Source organism: Delphinapterus leucas, chromosome 19, assembly GCF_059928025.1.
Source record: "Delphinapterus leucas isolate spDelLeu-1000000601 "Yukka" chromosome 19, BTC_Dleu_Yukka2, whole genome shotgun sequence".
NCBI classification, from domain to species: Eukaryota; Metazoa; Chordata; class Mammalia; order Artiodactyla; family Monodontidae; genus Delphinapterus; species Delphinapterus leucas.
The window spans coordinates 19650864-19671243 of record NC_143147.1 but is presented as its reverse complement, the minus strand read 5'-3'; the positions used below and the strand labels follow the sequence as shown (position 1 = coordinate 19671243).

The following is a 20380-nucleotide window of genomic DNA, read 5'->3' as shown; positions in this document are numbered from 1 at the left end:
CACTTAGGGAGAGTCTCCATTTGTGCGATAGAGGGCTAAGCCCCTCCTCTCACCTAGCTTTGTGCACGCCGCTCCTCAGTTTGCAGCAGCAGGTGTTCTTTGTCACTTTAAGCAACCTTTTCTCGCCCTCAGTGCCCAGGTGGGGCTGCTTAAGTCTACAAGGCAAATCGTGCAGAAGGCGCTTGTCTCACCTCCACAGATTCCGTACAAGTTCCTGCTGGTCCCAGTCACTCCAAGCTGCGCCCCCACCTCCCACGTGTGTGTGTGAAGGGCCAGACGGGACGTGGCGACCCCTCGGGGGAGGGACGGCTGACCGTGACTCTCGCGCCCTTGGGGATAGCCGAGCCTCTGCAGACGGGGGCTGCTAAGCTCCCACTCCTCTTCCCAAAAGCTTTGCAGCTGAGGGCGCCCGGCTGGCAGAGGTGTTTGGAGAAACGATGGCGCTCCGCGGCCTTTCTCCCAGCCAGGGGACTAACACTGGCTTCCCCGTGGCCAGACTCGAGGCGCGGGGGCCCCGGCCCTTCCCGTCGGGAAGACGAGCGGGTAGGAATCAGGGGACGTCTAGCTGGATGGGGGCCAGCTTCGGCCCGAGCGACTCACCCCTCAGCCATGGGGTGCCGGGCGCGCCTCGCCTCCCCGCCCGGCACTGGGCGCGGCGGGCTGCTAGCTCTCACAATGCAGGTTCGCGCCCTCGGGGCTGGAGAGGGCGCGTTGCCATGACAACGGCCACCGTGGCGCGCGCCCGGGCACGGTGCCCCCCCTCCCGACCCCCCCCTCCAGTGGCTGAGCGCACCACCCCCCCCCCCGCCCCCGGCTGTGGGAAGGGGCCGGGCCAGCCTCCTGACGTCGGTGCGGGGCTCGGAAGATGGCTGCAGAGCCCAGCACCGGGCAGTGGCTGCGGCGGCGGCGGGCGGGGAGCGCGGCGGGCGGGGGCTCCTCCTGGCGCTTGGGGCGCTGAGCCGAGAGGCGCGGAGGCAGCGAGGGCGCGTGGGGGGCTTAGGCGGCCGCTGGGCACCACCTTCCCGTTAGCCGCCGCACGATGGGCAGCGCGGAGGACGCAGTCAAAGAGAAACTGCTGTGGAACGTGAAAAAGGAGGTAAAGTCGGGGTACGGAACCCCGGGGGCTCGCGTCCCTGTCCGCAAGGCCCAAGGGACAGAAAGATCTGCGCCCATTCCGGGGCGCGGGCGCTCGCTGGCCTTGGGCGGGGGCGGGGTCCTGGACTGGTTTGCGGTTCCCGCCCCACTCCCGGATCAGGGGGCAGCTCTCCTCGGCCCCAGGGGCTAGGCCGGCGCTTCAGGGTTAGTTTGCTCCGCGATCCCGCAGCTCCCCGCCCTGTGAAGGCAGCAGCTCTGGGAGACCGAGGTCGGGGGAGGGGTGGCGGCAATTTCTGGAGAACCCGAGCTGCCCATTCATTGCCCGCGCCGCCTGAGGAGGGGGCGGGGCCCCTCGCAGGCCTCCTAGAGCGCTAAACGGGTGACTTGGGGGTTTAGCTCCGGTTTGCCCTACACCCCATTCAGTTATCTTTCTGGGAACCGAGTCTCGGCTGCAGGAGGGTTCGCCGCACACCTCACTGCTTCTCACTCCACGCCCACCTCCCTACCCAGAGGCCAGGGGGTGTTTTGAGAATGGTTTTTAAGACTCAAGATTATTTTCCTCTTTTGAGGAGTACCCCCGCCCACGTCAGAAAGAGAAAAAGTCCTTCTCTGTACTAATGTCCTTTACTTTGACCCTGCCCTAAAAGCCATTTCAATTTCATGGTGGTGATGGTGGGGGGTGTCCATATGACTCACCCGCAAATGAGAGCTGGAGAGTTCAAACCCACAGAGTGGATTAGAATGGATTAGGCCTCTGGATGGAGCCACGAACTCCTCCCACCTACCTCTTTGTCTGCCAGATGTGTAAACTCGATGAGGGCAGGACACCCATCCGTTTTGTCCAGAACTCTGTATCCGCATAGGCACTTAATGACTATTTGGTAAATAAATCTGCTGATCTTGGAGACTGCAAAGTCTGATGGGAATGCATAAACTTTGGGATAGTCTGGACCAGCTCTTTGTGACCTTGAATAAGTTACTTAACCTCTCTGAGTCTCAATTTCTTCATCTCTAAAATAAGGATAGTGATATTCACCTCATATATAAAAGTTTACCATATTGGTTCCTTTACCCCTTCCTAGAGTTTCAGGACTGGAGAAGACTCTGGGTTCTTATAAAATCCTGGAAGGCTCTAGATCGTTCTCCCGCATTAATTATGGCCTGGCTATTGTGTCCTAACTTTTGTTTCCTTCCCTTCTGTTGGCAAAGTAGTTGAAGCCATCACCTTTTCCAACTGTGTGTGAGAAGCTCTATTGTGCCTTTGCTGTGAAGTGGCCAAGTGAGAGGTTTTTTAGGCCAGGAGTACATCAAATTAGAATTTAAGCCCCAACTCTGGTCTCCCCAAGGAAAAAACAAATCTCAAACCTCAGTAATTATCCTCAGGAAACAAATAGTCTAGTGACAGAGACTTATATGAACAGTATAAACAAGAACAAAAATGTAGCCATACCCAAACTATGGGCACATGTGCTAGGATTGTTGATGTGTTCCAAATTTGGGGTTGTTCAGGGATGATGGGAAAGATTTGGGGGAAGGCAGTATTTAGAAGGCTGTCTGTGCTACTCCCAGAATGATTCTTAAACAAATGTAAGAAATGTCCAGAATATGCCACAGCTATGTGTATTACCTGACAGAGGTTGACCCGCTCTGAACTCTTAGTTCCCTTCCCCCTTCAGTGCTTGATTTCAAGAGAAATAAAATCCTTTCTTGTCCTACAAGTAGGGACAGTGTGGGTAATTGTAGGCAAGTTTGGCCTTTCATAAAGGACTTGTAGTATAATTCTTTTTTTTTTGGCTGTGCTGCACAGCTTGTGGGATCTTAGTTCCCCCGTCAGGGATTAAACCTGGGCCCCAGCAGTGAAAGCGCCGAGTCCTAACCACTGGACCGCCAGGGAATTCCCAGGGTATCTATAGGTCCTCCTAATCCAAAAATCTGCCCCAACAGCCTGCTTCAGATGCCTGCAGGTCTTTGAGCTGTGACATTATGCTCTGTTTAATGCAAAACCCCTTGGGAAGTAATCTAGGAAGGTTTTAATAGTTTAGAGTGCAGGCTCTGTTTACAATAGCCAGGACATGGAAGCAACCTAAGTGTCCACTGACAGATGAATGGATAAAGAAGATGTGGCACATACATACAATGGAGTACTACTCAGCCATAAAAAGAAACAAAATTGAGTTATTTGTAGTGAGGTGGATGGACCTAGAGTCTGTCATACAGAGTGAAGTAAGTCAGAGAGAGAAAAACAAATACCGTATGCTAACATATATATATGGAATCTAAAAAAAAAAAAAAAGGTTCTGAAGAACCTAGGGGCAGGACAGGAATAAAGACGCAGACGTAGAGAATGGACTTGAGGATATGGGGAGGGGGAAGGGCAAGCTGGGACGAAGTGAGAGAGTGGCATGGATATATATACACTACCAAATGTAAAGTAGATAGCTAGTGGGAAGCAGCTGCATAGCACAGGGAGATCAGCTCGGTGCTTTGTGACCACCTAGAGGGGTGGGAGGGAGACGCAAGAGGGAGGACATGTGGGGATATAAGTATATGTATAGCTGATTCACTTTGGTATAAAGCAGAAACTAACAGCACTGTAAAGCAATTATACTCCAATAAAGATGTTAAAAAAAATAGAGTGCAGAATCGATCCGATCCACCTTTACCTAACCGCTAACCATGAGCACTTTGCAGCAGGGAGGAGACTCCGGGTCCTTCCTCCCTCCTCCCCAGACTTCAGAAGCTCTACCACCCTCCAAACCAAAGTGAGGGTCTGGGGAGCAAGGGCAGCATCAGGACACTGGACACAGGACATTGTCCAAAGAATGGCAAAGACTAGCTCTCCCAGAGCTTACTGTGTCTGTAAGGTTTAATGTTGGGATTGAGGTAATCCATCCCTCTAATCTTCAGTATTAGTATTTGTCTCCTGGCAGGTTCCCCCAAGGCATCAAAAGTGCATGGTTTAAGTGTTGGGAGCAACTAGAACCACATATACTCCTGCTGGGAGTGTAAATTGATACAACCACTTTGGAGAGCAACTTGGCAAAATCTAATAATATAGAATATACTCATCAGAAATTCCTTGCCTAAAAATATAAATCCAAAGAAATGAGCACCCGTGTTCACACAAAGACATGTCTAGAATGTTCACAGCAGCACTACCCATAATAGCCCCAAATTGGAAGCTACCCGAATGCCAGTCAATTGGGAGTTGTTCACACAATGGAGAATGAACAATGCACATCCATATACAACATGAACAGATCTCACAGTCACACCAAGGAGCAAAAGAAATCCAGTCACAAAAACTACACAGTGAGCCATTCCATCTATAAAAAGTACAAAACCCGGCAAAAGTGCTCTATGATGTTAGAAGTCAGGATAGTGGGTACCTTTGAGGGAAGTAGTGACTAGAAGGAAACATGGCAGAGTCTGGGGGTACTTTAGGGTGCTGGTCACGTTTTGTTTCTTGATCTGATGCTGGTTTCATAGGTGTGTTCAATTTGTGAAAATTCTTCAAGCTGTGTAATTATGATATATACCCTTTTCTATTTGTACATCAATTTTTAAAAATTAATTATTTATTTTTGGCTGCGTTGGGTCTCTGCTGCTGGGTGTGGGGGTTCTCTAGTTGCGGCAAGCGGGGGCCACCCCCCGCCGCCGTGTGCAGGCCTCTCACTGCAGTGCCCCCCCACCGCTGCGGAGCGCGGGCTCCAGGCGCGCGGGCCTCAGCAGCTGTGGCTCACAGGCCCTAGAGCGCAGGCTCAGCAGTTGTGGCGCCCGAGCCCAGTTGCGCCGCGGCATGTGGGATCCTCCCGGACCAGGGCCCGAACCCGTGTCCCCCACACTGGCAGGCGGACTCCCAACCACTGTGCCACCAGGGAAGTCCCTGTACATCAATTTTAAAGTTTTTTTTTTAAGTGCTTTCTAAAGAAGGCTGTGACCGCTTACCTTACAAGGCATTCAGAAGCTTTTACATCCAGGTAGGAACCCAAACATAGGGCTTTACCTAGACAGAAAGAAGACTGGGCTTGTGAGCATGTGGGGAGTGTCCCTGAGGCCTAGATGGACGTGTACCCCTACCCTCAGAGAAGGGAGAAAAGGAGGGTCAGGTTGTTTATCTGGAGCCTGTACTGAAACAGTTTGTCCGTAAAGGACAGTGTGTCTGCCCACAGGCCCTTCTGCAGCTAAGTACAGATGTGCAAATAGCATCCCACCCCTGTTCTCTATAGCAGGGCACTTCCTCCTGGGTTGGAATATCTGTACTGATTGATTGGTGGGTTTATAGCATCTTTTTTCCCGGTTGCCTTTCCAAGATGTTGGTGCTATCTGTACAGAAGAAACTTTGCTTCCTCACCCCTCCCTTTCCTATCATCTACTCTGCAGGTGTCTGAACCCAGACCAGGGGAGCAGAGCCAAGCCATTTACTTGCTCACAGGCCTTTGGTCAATCAATTAATCAATCAATCAATAACGATGCTGCCCATTTATTCACAGGTGAAGCAAATCATGGAGGAGGCTGTCACCAGGAAGTTTGTGCATGAAGATAGCAGCCACATCCTTACTCTATGTGGTGAGTGAGCGACTGGGGGATAATGGGAGAGGGGTTTAAAAACTGAGGACACTATCTTGGGGCCAGGGAAAGATGAGTCCTCAGGTTTAGTAGTTCTCAAATCTGGCTGCAAGTCAGAATCAACTCAGAAGCTTATGAAAGGGATCTCTGGGTCCCATCCCACACCTACTGACTCAGGATCCCCAGGGCCCAAGAATCGACTATATGTGTCTAGTTCCCAAGGACAGTAGTGCTCAAATTTTAGCATGCATCAGAGTCACCTGTAGGACTTGTTAAAACAGATTCCTGGGTCCCAACCCTGGAGTTTCTGATTCTAGTCTGTCTGGGGCAGCCCCAGGCATTTGCATTTCTAACAAGTTCACAGATGATGCTGATACTGCTGGTCCAGAGACCACACTTTAAGGGCCATTGTCCTAGGTAGTTGGGTTTGGGAACCACTGCTCTGGTTTATCTTTACATTAACTTTGGGGAAGGGTCTGTGCTTTTGGATGCTTTCTGTGCCACATCTATTTTCTTTTCTTTTTTTTTTTTTTGCTGTACGTGGGCCTCTCACTGTTCTGGCCTCTCCCGTTGCGGAGCACAGGCTCCGGACGCGCAGGCCCAGTGGCCATGGCTCACAGGCCCAGCCACTCCGCAGCATGTGGGATCCTCCCGGACTGGGGCACGAACCCGCGTCCCCTGAATCGGCAGGCGGACTCTCAACCACTGCACCACCAGGGAAGCCCCACATCTATTTTCTAATTAACCCCACCTGTGTTGCTCCAGCATCCCAGCTATCCAAGCACTCGATTGCGTGCAAAACAACATGAGTGTAAAGGAGGGATAGCCAAGCCTTCCCACCTTAGAAAGGAGAAAGTCTGTAATAAACCAACGCTTCTGCCTCAGTGTGAACACTTTTGCTTTTGTAGGAGCAAGCCTGTCCCTACACACAACTGAATCTTCTTGGATTTCCAGGAATTTGACCTTCTGTTTGCCATCTTTTTTTTTTTTTTAATTTATTTTTGGCTGTGCCAGGTCTTAGTTGCGGCATGCAGTATCTTTTGTTACAGCACGTGGGCTTCTCTCTAGTTGTGGCGTGTGGGTTTTCTCTTCTCTAGGTGTGGTGCGCAGGCTCCAGGGCGTGTGGGCTCTGTAGTTGGTGGCACGCAGGCTCTAGTTGAGGCGCGTGAGCTCAGTAGTTGTGGCGCGCGGGCTTAGTCGCTCCACGGCATTCGGGATCTTAGTTCCCTGACCAGGGATCGAACCCACGCCCCCTGCTTTGGAAGGCGGATTCTTTACCACTGGACCACCAGGGAAGTCCCCCATTTGCCACCTTTATGTTGTTTTCCTTGGCCTCTGAGACTGGTGTTCATTGAAGGGAGGTTGTGCATTTCTGAGGTGAAGGAATGAAAGGAGGAGATACGGGAAGGAACACTTTTGACAGTAGCATGGTGAGGCCGATAGAGCTGCCCCTCCCATCAGTCCAGCAGCAAACACTGAAGGTCCCCCAGATTCCAGATACTGTTCTCCAGGTAGGGAAACATCAGTGGCAAGATGGACAGCGTCTCTGCCCCGGAGGATTACATTCTGTGGGCAGAGAGACAGAAAACAAATGTACACGTGAATATATCCTGCAATAACAGGTGTGGCAACAGCTACGGAAAAAAAAAGAGAAATGTGGGAGGGCGACTGGGGAGAGGCAGCCTGTGAGCAGAGCCCGAGTGACAGACTGAGGGTTCAGACAAACCCTGGTGCTCTGCTTACTTCTCAAGTTGTTTTGGACAAGTTTCTTAACTTCTGTCACCCACAGTTTGCTCCTCTAAAAACACGGTGGTGATTCCCAACTTAAGGAATTTTTGTGGGTATTGAGATGATACATGTGAAGGTTCCTAGCGTTGTAAGAGATGAGAAAAATGTCTGTGTTTTCTCCTCTTTTGGACGTTAAGCCTGAAACTAGGTTTGCAAGATTTGAGGTCCTACTATCTCCCTTTCGGGTAAGCTTTCCTGGTTCTTTGAGATGATATAACGATTCTCAGGTTTGCAGGAGCAGTCTGATCCCACTTTTCTCGGGCAGAAGCCCTGCTGGGGAAAAAGCATGGTAGTTTTGCAATAGGTGACTTTGACGAGTACTAGAACCCTACTCCCTTCCACCTGTGCTGTGTTCCCCTGACGTCAGCCAGTGTCTGTCATTGTCACCAGAAGGGCTCTACCGGTGGCCAATTAGTCATGGCATGGTGCTAGGCTTCGTCCAGAGCACACACAGCAAACACAGAAGACAGAATAAAATAGCACAGACAGCTTGTGCATGGGTGCCACATGTGGGCGGCCGTAGGTAAATGGGGGAAGAGAGGCAGGGGAAAAAGCTGTTGGCGTCCCACCATCAGGCCCATTAGGGTGAGGAGAAACTGTCAGCTCTCCTCTGATGAGCCCAGGGGCCCCCAGGAAGCAGTAGGCCTTTCATTTTTGCCTCTTGCCTTGAAGCCCATGGCTCTTTCCAGCAGGCAGGGATAGCACCTTCAAAAGGAATGATTCTTCTACTTTCAGCCAGTTTCAGTCACGGAACTAGAACAAGGGTCTATGAAATAGACCCAGGTCTCCAGGGTTCTAAGATCATCCCCAAAGCAAGAGGAGCCCTGTCCTGCTGCATTTCGGGAGGTGCCTTAGGTCAAAGTGCAAACTTAAATGCCCACAGGGTCGAACGAGAAAAGTCCGGGTGTGGGACAGCAGGCAATGGTGGGGACTGGGGTGAAATGGGTAGCACTTGCCATGTTTGAAGGGGGCAGCCACCACTTAGCTTCTGAAGGAATGCTGGCCCTGGCTTGCTATGGCCCTTGTTTTATTTTAAGAGAAGCCGGAAGTCTGGGTTTTTACATGAAATGAACCAATTTTTAAATGCTGATAACTAATTCCCATTAAAAAAAAAAATGGTGTGGGCTAAACAAAAGGCATCTGCAAGCCTCTGCCAGTTTGCTGCCTCTGCTTTGGGCTTAGTGCACAGTCACGGAAGGGAATGCTAGCAGGAGGGGCTCCCGATAGTATAAAGCTAGGTCAAGCCGGGGCGTCTGAGACCCACGGGAAAAGGAATCTTTATACTTTGTTGAAAATGGTGTTCAGTGGTGAGGGGGATCTCGGTTCAGGCTCCAAATAAGGTTGGTTTAAAGCAGTGATTATCGAGACTTCCGTGGCGGTCCAGTGGTTAGGGCTCCGCACTTCCACTGCAGGGGGCACAGGTTTGATCTCTGGCACGGTAACTAAGATCCCGCATGCCACCCAGTGTGGCCAAAAAAAGCAGTGATCATCAACCGTTTTTCCTGCCTGCATCACACAGTGAAATCATAATCAGGGATTCCTAGGGGGAGGCAGAGAGAATAGACATGTACTGATGGAAAACTCCACTCTTCTGGCTTTTTGGAGATTCTGAAATGCCAGGCTCCTTCACCCCCTGGAAAAATGCTCAGAAGTGCATTTTTAGTCTGAAGTGGTCCCAGTCTTACCCTGGGTCTTGCAGTTGTCCCAGCCACATCCAGGATTCAGCTTTGTTCTTGGGGAAGTGGGAGAGCAGAGAGAGTGCTGAGAGAAAGGGAACAGAGTGAAGGCTGTGGAGACTGGATTAACTGTGCAGTGAGTGACCCCTTTTACTAGAGCTTTGTGGAGGGCTGAGGTCCTGGGCCCCTCTGCCCTGCCTTGGCCCCTCTGTTCATCGCAGAGGACGGCTAGGGGGTGACTGAAGAGGGCAGGGCCTGAGCAAGATGAGCTTCCCTGAGCTTCCTTAGAATACAGACATTTGAACCGGAAACAGAACCTTCCTGGAGAGCCTTAGAAATGGAACTGAAGAATCCCTGGGTCAAGACCTGGCCCTGGGCAAACCCAGGAAAGTTCCTGTTCCTCAAGGGGAGGAGTGACACTCCCAGGACTGACTAGAAACGTGCGTGTGTTGTGTTTGCTGTGCTTGTTCCTAAACCTGTCTGTCTAGAAGCCGGTCAGGCCCCAGCAGTAGGAACCTTGTGAGGAGGCCTTGCTGGCAAACCCAGCTGGCAGGGAGGGGTTCTATGTGTGCTGTTCTCCTACCACAGAGCAAGGCTGCATTGCTGCTCTGAGGCACCCCCTGCCAGCCCCCAGGACCTGTGTGACTGTACCCGTGCACTGGAGAATAGGCCCAAACGCCACTGTTGGGAAAAGGTTCTTGGATATCTCATCTTCATCTTAAAAAGTCATGTCAGGGCTTCCCTGGTGGCGCAGTGGTTGAGAGTCCGCCTGCCGATGCAGTGGACACGGGTTCGTGCCCCGGTCCGGGAAGATCCCACATGCCGCGGAGCGGCTGGGCCCGTGAGCCATGGCCACTGAGCCTGTGCATTCGGAGCCTGTGCTCCGCAACGGGAGAGGCCACAACAGTGAGAGGCCCGCGTACCGCAAAAAAAAAAAAAGTCATGTCAAGTTTGCGTTTTGCTCCATAATATGTCCTCTGAAACTTTGTGCTGCTGAATGAAATTAGTGCTTCCTGTTTTTCTGTGGCTTCCTGAACCCCCCGGGCGTAGGCTGCTTATCTCCTGCCACCCCAACCCCCAGAGGGCAAGGTGCTCTTAAATTTTGCTTGTGGGCAACTCAAGGTCAGGGTTAAACAGCAGACTGTCCTAAGTTTCACCTTTGAACTCCGCATTTGTAATAGCAATATGACTGCGCATAGAGTGCCCAGTTACTCTTCCCATCAAGGGGTCTGGGGTAGTTTAGGCCTTAACCGAGGAGCACGGTGCCTCCCCTCCCCTTTGGCTCAGAGGGGAGCATCTGCCTCCACAGTGTCTCTGTTTGTTCCATTCTAATTGGGCGCTGAGGTTGGATTTTAACCACTGGTGGGTAGAAGGGCTTTAGGAGGCCCACAGAGAGGTTCCCGGCCCGGCAGAGCAGGTTCTTAGACTTGTAAACATCTCCTTTTTCTGGTCGCAGGCACTGGGGGCGGGACCCAGACCAGCCCTGCCCCTCAGTCCTTAGGTTCCCTGCCCTACCCGCGCTGATCCGTCCACCTGAGGGTTGCTTCAGACTGAGGATGAGCTGTAATGGGAGACGGGGGTGGAGTCTGTGGAGCTGGGAACAACACCAGGGCTTTATTAACCCGCTGCCTGTTGCTAAGCAGCTTTCATTAGCCGGGAAGTTCAGCCACAGCAAGCTCCTCTGGGGAATGGCAAGGAGATGCTAATGAGCTGGGAGAGAAGCAGGTGTGACGGGAGGGTGCATCCCACCTGGGGTACTGCAGCCAGAGGTATTTCAGCACTTCCTGAGATTCAGGCACCAGCCAGTTTTTACTCTGTCTCTCTTCAGTGAAAGGGATTCCTTCTCTCTTCTTCCCGCCCACACTGAATGAACAGCTCATTCTCAGCATAACTGGCTTCCACTTTCCATGTGGTAATGATCCAGTAGGAAGAAAGGCCCTCTGGGAGACTGGCTCCCCTCGCCCTGTCTTGGGGCATGGCTGAGGGCACGTGGTGATGGTCTGTAGCGGAGACTTTGGAGTCCGGCAGACCTGACCTGCGTTCACAGACTGACCATGTCACCAAGTGTGTGACCATGGCCACTTATTCAGCAACTCTGAACCTACGGAATAAGGTTGATGTGAGGATTAAAAGAGTGATGCGGGTAAAGCAGACAGCATGGAGCCAGGTATGCAGTAGGTGCTCAGTAAATGTCGTCATCACCACCAGTGACGTTCTACTTTGTTCTTGAAAGTGATCTTTTAACCTTCCCCATAAAGCCTCCTAGAACCTTCTCCAGGATTCCATTTAGGAATCCATGTTTCTGAGAGTTGTGAGCATCTGGACAATCAGAACAATTTGAACTCTGGGAACCCAATCAAGGAATTTGAAAATATTAAGAAATTATTATTGATTTTTTAGGTGCAGTGCAGGTATTAGGTACATGTTTTTAAAAGAGTCATCTTTCAGAGATACACACTAAAATATTTATGGACAAAAATATATGATATGTAAAATTTGCTTCCAAATGATCTAGGGATAAGGGGGAAAGTGGTTGGAGGTGGTATAACTAAAACAAGATTGGTCCTTCCTTGATCATGGCTTCTGTTGTGTGATGGGTACTCGGGGGTTCATTACATCATTCTCTTTACTTTTGTATATGATTGGAATTTTCCAAAATGAAATGGTTTTTTTAAAAAGAAGGAAGAGGAGGAGGAGAGGATGGGTGGAGGAAGAGATAGAGATAGCAAGTGTATGCAGCTTTTTTTTTATAGGGTATTTTTTATTTCAAAAAGTATGTATTGAATGCATCCTTAAACCTTAAACAGGATTCTGGACACGTAAGCCTGCCGAACAGACAAATAAGTATGGAAATCTGCCCCACCTTCTGGGTGTTGGAACTGGATGTTGGATACTGGAGGGTTGGGTCTGGAGTCACATAAATATAGAATATTTTATTATTATTATTTTTAAGGCCGTGCCACGCGGCATGCGGGATCTTATTCCCCCACTAGGGGTCAAACCCATGCCCCCTGCAGTGGAAGCATGGAGTCCTAACCACTGGACCACCACGCCAGGGAAGTCCTAGAATACTTTATAGGAATAGATCAGCATTAAATGCTAGTCACTGAATTTTCATAATTTAATTTGTCTTGTAGACTGTTGCATTTAATCCAACACATAGAGATAGTCCCACCCCCGAGCTGGCCCAGCCTCTGTCCCCAAGTCCATGTACAGACATCTGTTAGTGGTGGAGGCTTCACAGCCTAGAACCTGTGCCCAGGGGCGGTGGGGAGAACAGGGAAGGGGAGCAGATGTTGGATGTTGCTGAAGGGTCCTCCCTGATCCTGGACCCCCAGCTGGAGTCAGGAAGGACCTCATGTTGCTGAGGCTGCTGTCTTCCCTTCCCATCCTTGGTCTTTTAAACCAACGACAGGGTCCAGGTGGGGGACCTGGGTAGTTCTAGAGAGCGAACCCAGAAGAGACGGACGCAAACCCAGCCCTTCACCGGCCCACACCAGGCCAGTCATCACCTGGCTGCCAGACAGTAGGATGGTCAGTCATGCGGTGGCCAGTCATGGTGAAATCCAAAATGAGGAGGAAGAGTAGAAACCCAGGACACTGGGCCCCCACCATGAGGGAGCTTCTACAGGGAAGGCCAAAGTCCTGAGTCCTCAGTGCTGACCATAACCGCTGAGGCGAGCTATGAAGGCTGGTTTTGTAAGAAAAACGAGCGTTTGCAGGTCTCCTGTCCCAACAGAAAAGCTCTACGTGATCCCTCTCCCTATAAGTCACTGCCCATGGGAAATCCTTGACCTTGATGGAGCCACAGCCATGCCTGTCTAGAGTGGGGTGGGGAGAGCTCTGGTGACCACAGCACACGTCCTCCCTCCCCTCCCTGTCCTGCCTTCTCGGGCTGCCAAGGGGGCCCTCTATGGAGACAGGCCCGAGGAAGGGCACCTAGAGTCTTTCCCTTGAGATCAAGACCTAGCCCTTCTTCAGGGAGGCAGCTCCAGATGACCTGTCACAACAGTTATCACAATATCTAGCAGCGTGGCACATACACAACTTTTTGAGAAATTTTTTTTATTGAGAAATTTTATGTGCAGGGAAGCAGCTAAATGGTTTAACACCTAAATGGGGATGTAGGGCCAAGGGAGGTGGTGGTGTGGTGTTTTTTAATTGGAGAAATTACAGAACAGTTATGTACAAATGGAAAGTATCTAATAGGAAAAAATTAAAGATACAGGAAAGAGAAGGGACGTTTGCTGGAGTGATGTCCTTGAGAGGTGAAAGGGGCTGAAATCCAATGCGCAGGTGGGAGGGGTGGCCTTAGAGGGGATCACAGCCAGGGCACCTGTAGGTACCAGAGGGAGGGCAGGGAACGGACACAGCGCAGGAAGGAAAGGCACTAATGCTCATCCATCACCTTCCATGTTCCGGGTGCTACAAAGAGCCTTGTGCCCCTCTGCACAGGCTGTTGCCTTTAGTCACTCAGCACCCCTTGAGGTGGGACCTGCTCCTTTCCCTCCCTGCAGGTGAAGCTCAGAGAGACTTAGTGGTCTGCACAAAGTCAAAAAGCTAGTAAGGAAAGGAACCAGGGTTTGAACCCATATCTGTCTGACTCTAAAGCCTGTGTTGCCCAGGGATGGGTCCCCCTGTGAGGCCTACCCAGGAGTGGAGCCTGGAGGTGTGGGGCATTGAGGAGAAGTTGGAGGCATAGCTTGGATCACCAAACAGTGGACTCATGATGTCCAGAGATACTCTGGGAGACGGCGGGTCTCTTGTCGAGCTGGGTGAGGCTGGCAGTGGCCTGGTTCCCTGGCAAGCCAGTGTGAGCACATGCAGACTCTGCCCTGCATCCCGAGCAGGGCAAGGAAGATGGGTATGTGTGGTATGAACTTCATTTCTCTCACTTGCTTGGTTCCAGAGTATCAGGGCAGTGCTTTCTCCTCCCAGTGAAAGTCTGGGTGGGAGAGTTGCGTTCTTGTTTCAGGGCTTTGAACAAGGATGAGTGCCCCCCGCCCCCCGCTCAAAGCTGAAGCAAACCGCCAGCATCACCAGTGCAGGCGGAAGGAAAAATGTACCCTTGTTACCATAGAAATGCTCGTTCCGCGTGGAGGCAGCCGTCACAAATCCCTGGTGGAAATAGCTGGCCGGGGAAGTGGGGAGGGGAGAGACGTAGGATGCCTGGCCTCGCCTCTTTCCTCCCCTCACTTCATCCGCTACAAGTGAAATGTTGACTCCCTCCATGGGCAGTTGAGGAAGTTCCTACTTAAAATAAGGCCGCCCATCCTACCCATTCCTTTATCTCCAGGGAGGCTGCTCCTCTCCTGGAAATCTTGGTTTCACCATCCAAGGCTTTTAAAAATTCTGCTCTGAGTAATGTCCCCCAAAACTCCAGGACCAAAACAAGCCACTTGTGGCTAGCTGCTCCAGCCAGCGCTTTGCTCACCTGGAAGCTGAACTCGCCTGTTGCACAGATGGCAGCTGGCAGAGGTGGGGAGCAGGGGACGCAGGACACACGTGCTCCTCCCATTACCAACCCCTCCTGGCTCAGAGCCTTGGGCCCAGCCTTCATGTCAGGCTGTGCTAACTGGGTGCTGTGTCCCTCTACCTCAGCCAACTGACCTAGTTCTCTGAAGGCCATTCAGTGGGTCCCCCTATTACCAGGCTGGACTTGTCCAGGCCCCTTGGCCGCTGAACACAGTTTCAATGTGGATACGCGTGTGAGAGCCGGGGGTTGTTTCTGAGGCCCGCTGGGCTGACTGAGGACCCTTCTCAACCACTGCTGCGTTTCCTGGCAGCCATGGCTTTAGTCCATTCTCGTGGGCTCCTGAGACACCTAAGCTTGTCCCAGCCCACTGAATTGTTTCTCCGGTCCCTACGCAGCTCAGATCACCAGTGGCTACCCTAAGCAGAGCCCAGATCATCCTGTGGGAGGGGGAACCAAGCTAATCTGCAGACCCTGTTTGCTGTGGGAGCTGGTGATGGGGTGGGTGCCCATGGACAGACCCAGCCTTGCTGAGTTTCATGACTTTCAATTCACCTCCAGGTTGGAGAGAATCTCTGGCATCCTTTCATGATGGAATTATTGTTATTATTTTGAATCGGTAACCTGGCTCAAATATCAAAACTATACAAAAGGTACACAGTGAAAAGTCTCACTCCTTTCCCTGCCCCCATTCACCCACTTCCCCTCCACCTACCAGTTTCCACACCAGTAATACTACCACTCTTCCTTCTTGTGCATCCTTCCAAGTTTTTTGTCCTGATTTTGTTTTTTTTAATTCTATTCTTTGTTTACCCCACCCTTTTTGTAATCAAAAGGTATCATGCAGTCAAACTGCTCTGCATCTTGCTTTTGGAGACCTTTCCGTTATTAGTTCCTGGAGATCATTCTCATTCTTTTTCAGAGTGGTATAATATTATACTGTATGAATGTGCCGTATTTACTTAATCTGTCCTCTATTGATGGACAAGGGGATAGTTTCCAGTCTTCTGCTGTTGTAACTAAGTAAGCTTGATTCTGTCTGTAAGCTAGATTCTCACAAGAGGGGTTACTAGGTCAGAGGTTATTTGCAATGTTAATAGACAGTGCCACATTGCCACCGTAGGGGGTCTTGCCAATCCAGCAAGGTCTGAGAACATTCAGTAACTTCCCAAGTCCCTTCCCTCTCTATCTACTGATGTCTCCTCTGTTCTAAATTGGACTCCTTGGAATGGTTAAATCAGTAAGTAAGGAGTTTGTGGGAGGGGCCCTATAAGATTCCATTAGCACTCGTGGTCTCCAATCCATGTAGCATTTGTTGAGCCCCGTATCTTAATAGACTTTAGGAGCATGTCAGAGACTGGTGAGGGACAGTCCCAGGGCTTGTCTGGGCTATAGTTCACTGCTTTTCCTTGGGATGATGGTGCCAGACCTTGTCAGGGTGCGATGTCCACAGCAGGGTGCTAAAGTTAAAACTATTTCCACTCCTGCCCACTCCGAGTTGCAGTTCCCTGAGCCTTGCTGTCAGTTGGATAGGATGACAGAGTAGAAAGGGTACCCTGGGCTCATCCAGTACCATAGCTCCAAAGGCCACTGGAAGACCAAGGTGGGGAGTGAAAGGATCATGCTTGTTGAGTCATGCCTGTTTCTCTGTTTCAGTTCATTCACCCAAACCTTCCCATCCCAACTAGTGACCAAAAACAGTGTTGATTTTTATCAATTAGTACGTGTTTTTCTTATGTGAAGTGATCCGAATGATGTCAGGGCTGTCTCTCCCCTCTTTTGGGGCAACCAGAGTGGCTGCGGGTGGTGCTGGGAACCCTGAGACAGGGGCTCCTGAAACCTTCATGTCACGGCTGGGGACCAGGGCCCAGACAGCTCAGTTAGAAGGGGGATGATTTCGGCTGACTTGGTGCTTTGGCTGTGATGGGCGTCTCCTCCAGGGGCCTCTGTGTGACCTTCTCCCTGGAGAAGGGTGCTTTTTGGTCTGTGAGAGGGCCTCCTGGGGAGCACAGACAGCTGGAGAGTCGGGCATTATTGCTGATAGCTCTACAACTGCAGTTCTGAGTGTGGTGTTCTCTGTATGTGGGGAGAGGCCAGGGGGATCTCTGTACTTGCATATCTGTAAGTGTCGATCAGTGGAAGTGTCTGTGGTTCCTCTCAGCTCAGAAGTCTTAGAGCAGGGTTTTAAAACTTTCTGGGATCAGATACCCCTTTTAGAAACTAAAAGCCAAGGATCCTTTATCCAGAATAAAAACATTCACCTAAGCATGCAGAAACAGACCAGTGATTCTGTGTGCAGTTTTAGGGGGTCTCGAAGGTCTAGAAGCCTATCAACAAACCCTCTTAGGAGAGTAATTCTCAATTATATATTATCAGTGTTATTATATTATTATTTTGCCTACACACTGCACACAGTGACGTGCTCCTTCCCTGTGGGGGACAGCCCTGTGGGAATGCGGAAGGACTAGTATAGTTTGAACAACTAACTGGCCAAGGAGCCCATGGAACCAGCTTAGGAATACCTGGCATAGAGGGTCGTTTACTTTGCTTGGAACGTAGAGAGTTGAGAAAGATTTTTCCCTCTGCAGACGTCGCCTGGCACCTTGCCCGGGTTTCACAGAAGGAACTTAGGGGCCATGGGGTGAGTGGGGGCACTGGGTGTGTTGTTTGGGCTTCTCTCAATATTCCCTACTTGCAGTAATTGCTGAGGAATGCCTCCACCCACCCCAGAGAACCCTGAGGCCTGTGCTCACAGTCTTCCTGGCAGGCTGGGTGAGGCCAAGCTGCTGCCTGCATCCCCAGCCTCCCCAGCCTCCCCAGCCTGGCTACATGGGCAGTCGCCTGGGGAAGGTAGGAAAGCTAATGACACATTATCCCGGCAATTAGTCACGTCACCAAGGCACATGATTCTCTGCAGGACTGGTGCCGCCTGCTGCTGCTCTGGCCTTGTTCAGTGCTGCTTTTCTCCCACTCTGATCGGGGAGTGCCACCCCAGGAAATAGTCACCCCCTTCTTCCAGCTGTGGACTTGTAGCTGCAGCAGCCCCAGGACCAAGAGACTATGACAAAAAGGTCACTCACCTATGTACCTCAGGGCCACGCAGGACCTCCAGGGACCAAGGGGACAGCCATGGAGGGGAATATGTGGACACTTAAGCAAAGATTCCCCCACATGTCCCCTACGCACATGATACCTGTGGATACATCTGTCTGCGTATGCATGTGCTCATCGATATATGAACATGCCATGAAGGAAAGGCTGCAACTTGTGAAATAAAGTCCTCCGAGGCCTGAGCTCCCAGGAGAGGGAGGGGGTCCTGTCTTGTTTCCCCTTCCCTGGGATGCTCTCAGTGAACTGGCCAGCTTCCACATTGGCCCCAGGGACTCTCTCTAACTTCTTGACCTCAGTACAAGAGAAAGCCAAACAAAACTCTTTTATAGGTCATCAGTGACTGTCTGTCAGTAACAATGAAGGCAGAAAACAGGTGAGAGCCTCTGTTTTCAGTGATTATTTCCTAAGTCCAGGTTTCTTTTCTTTTTTTTTTTTGGCTACACTGTGTGGCCTGTGGGATCTTAGTTCCCCGACCAATGATCGAACCCATGCCCCCTGCAGTGGAAGCACAGAATCTTAACCACTGGGCCACCAGGGAAGTCCCCAGGTTTCATATTCTAACAACACTAGTCACAGTAAGCTTGATGGGGCCTCAGTTCCCCTGTTCCTAAGAGAATGACACCTCCACCCACCTCTGGGGCAGCCTGTGATTCTCTCTCTAGTGTGTCCTCGCCTCTCTCTGCCCATGAGAGGACTTGCAAAAACCCAGCCCTTACAGGTTAGCCATGGAACAGTATCTCGACAAAAAGAGGTTAGGAGTCAGGAACCGACTTGCATCAAGGGCCTCCGGCATGAGGGCTTTACATACGTCATCTCGTGTAACAATCCACAGCAGTCCTAAGAAGCCTCCCCCATTTCACAGATGATAAAACTGAGGCTCAGAGCATTAAGTCACTTACCCATGTTTTCCAGAAGTAGCGAGTGGCACCACGCGTCAGACCGTGTTCTGACTCTCCACCTCCAGCACAATCCCTGTAAAAAGAGTACCTGTGAAGTGAGGGGAGGCCTCCTCCCACCTGTGGGCCCCCACCCCCCGTCACACCTGGAGGAGGTGAAAGGGGCTGAGCCAGTGTTTGGGGCCCTGTGTCTACGCCCAGCTCTGCCACTCTGTGACTTCGAATCAGCTCTCTTCCCCTTTCTGGGCCTTTCCTTCCTCGGCTGGAAAACAATCAGCTTGTCCTCAATAATGGCCAAGACCCTCCTTCCCCCACACCTACACACTAAGTTTTTTAGAATCTGTATGTGCCCAGGGCAGCTCCCCACCCTCCCCCACCAAGCCCTTCTTTCCTTCCTATGGGGCCTGTCTGCTGAAAGCAGAATCCAGACAGAGAGTGTAGGCCTAGCCCCTAAAAACATGAATGAATGAAGGGAAGCCCTCCCTGCATGGGAAGTAGAAATCCCTCACTGTCGGCTGCAGGGCTCGTCAATAATTCAGGGCTGCTGTCAGGTCCGATCTCTGCAGTGGCTTCATCAATATTTCAGCTCCTTCTCCAGAGCCTCGTTCCTTAGCAACCACATCATCTCTGCTCTACAGGAGGGCTGCCAGGCTGTGTGCTCCCTACATCCCCTGTCCTGTAGGAGCTGTCCGTGCTTGCCCTCATGGGCAGGGGGTGGAGCCACCCATGCCAACTGGCACTGGCAGCTTTGTCCTCAGAGCCTCGGGGCGATGCTGCATACAGGAGGCACATACATACCAGATGAGAGAGAGGGACAGGGACGGTGTGGCACAGCAAAGCCCCCGCAGGTCCACCCTGGGCAGGAGCGGGGTGGGGCCCGCGGGAGCATTTTGGAGAGAGGTCAGGGTATGTCTCCGTGGCCTGTCTTAAGCCCGAACCTCACCCCCTAGTCTTAGCAGAGCCAGGGCCTGCCCTCGCCTCTCTGCTCTCCATAGTTATGGGGGAGGGGAGTGTTTCTCTCTCTCCCGCTCTCGCCCAGGCTCAGCTGCTGCTCCCTTTGTGGCCCAGGTGCGGTGGAGGCTTGCCTCCTGCATCAGCTGAGGCGCCGTGCCGCCGGCTTCCTGCGCAGTGACAAGATGGCAGCCCTGTTCACCAAGGTGGGGAAAGCGTGCCCAGTGGCTGGGGAGGTTTGCCACAAGGTGCAGGAGCTGCAGCAGCAAGTAGAGGGCAGGTGAGCCCTGAACCAGCCCCTCCCATGCCTCCCTTCTGCTCTTTCCATTTGCTGTTTCTTGCAGGGCCTCACCTCTCGGATGACGGGCCAGCCTAAGGGTGGGGGTGGGGGGTGGCCCTTTCAGGCACAAGGTCCTGTCCACCACCTCCAACCCCCCATCCCAATCAGTCCTCTGGGTTCTTGTCTTGCAGCTCCAAACTCCGCTCCCAGTGCCACCAGTCTGCGATGAGGCTTACCCCCAAGCCCTCCCACTCCTGAAGCCCACCCCCTCTTTGCAGGAAACCCTTGGCGGGCAACCAGGAGACCCAGCAGAGACAGGGCTCTGCCAGTGGGAAGGCCCCAGCCCTCAGCCTGCAGGCCTTGAAACACATATGGGTACGCACAGCGCTCATCGAGAAAGTGCTGGACAGGGTCGTGCAGTACCTGGTGGAGAACTGCAGGTGACTGCCCCTCCCTGAGCCCCCCCCTCCCTGTGCTGGACTGCCCACCACAGCCCACAGGCATGTGCCGTCCCCCCGTAGTACCCCGAAAGCAGAGACCA

The 20380-nt window shown here is 51.9% G+C and overlaps 1 protein-coding gene and 1 long non-coding RNA gene across 12 annotated transcripts in view; one reads left to right on the top strand and one right to left on the bottom strand.

The window, feature by feature from the left end:
• The first annotated feature begins 855 nt into the window (after nucleotides 1-855).
• Nucleotides 856-20380, top strand: part of SGSM2 (small G protein signaling modulator 2) — a 39917-nt gene continuing 20392 nt past the window's right edge. For 4 of the 11 annotated variants that reach the window (XR_016388891.1, XR_016388889.1, XR_016388890.1 and 1 more), the window contains exons 1-4: nucleotides 857-1096; nucleotides 5589-5664; nucleotides 19677-19839; nucleotides 20118-20279. Coding sequence is in view for 7 of the 11 variants with exons in the window: in XM_089900631.1 (XP_089756757.1) it covers nucleotides 1040-1096; nucleotides 5589-5664; nucleotides 19677-19839; nucleotides 20118-20279 (458 nt within the window). In the remaining 4 variants the exon portion in view is untranslated. Of the gene's footprint in view, nucleotides 1097-5588; nucleotides 5665-19676; nucleotides 19840-20117; nucleotides 20280-20380 lie in introns of all 11 variants that reach the window. The other 7 variants (XM_089900629.1, XM_022595662.2, XM_022595665.3 and 4 more) reach the window with 5 other exon arrangements.
• Nucleotides 4987-20343, bottom strand: LOC149744821 (uncharacterized). Its single transcript, XR_016388892.1, has 4 exons — nucleotides 19118-20343; nucleotides 18612-18684; nucleotides 9138-9213; nucleotides 4987-7230 (listed from the first exon to the last, which is right to left on the bottom strand). It is a non-coding gene; the product is annotated as an uncharacterized LOC149744821 (long non-coding RNA).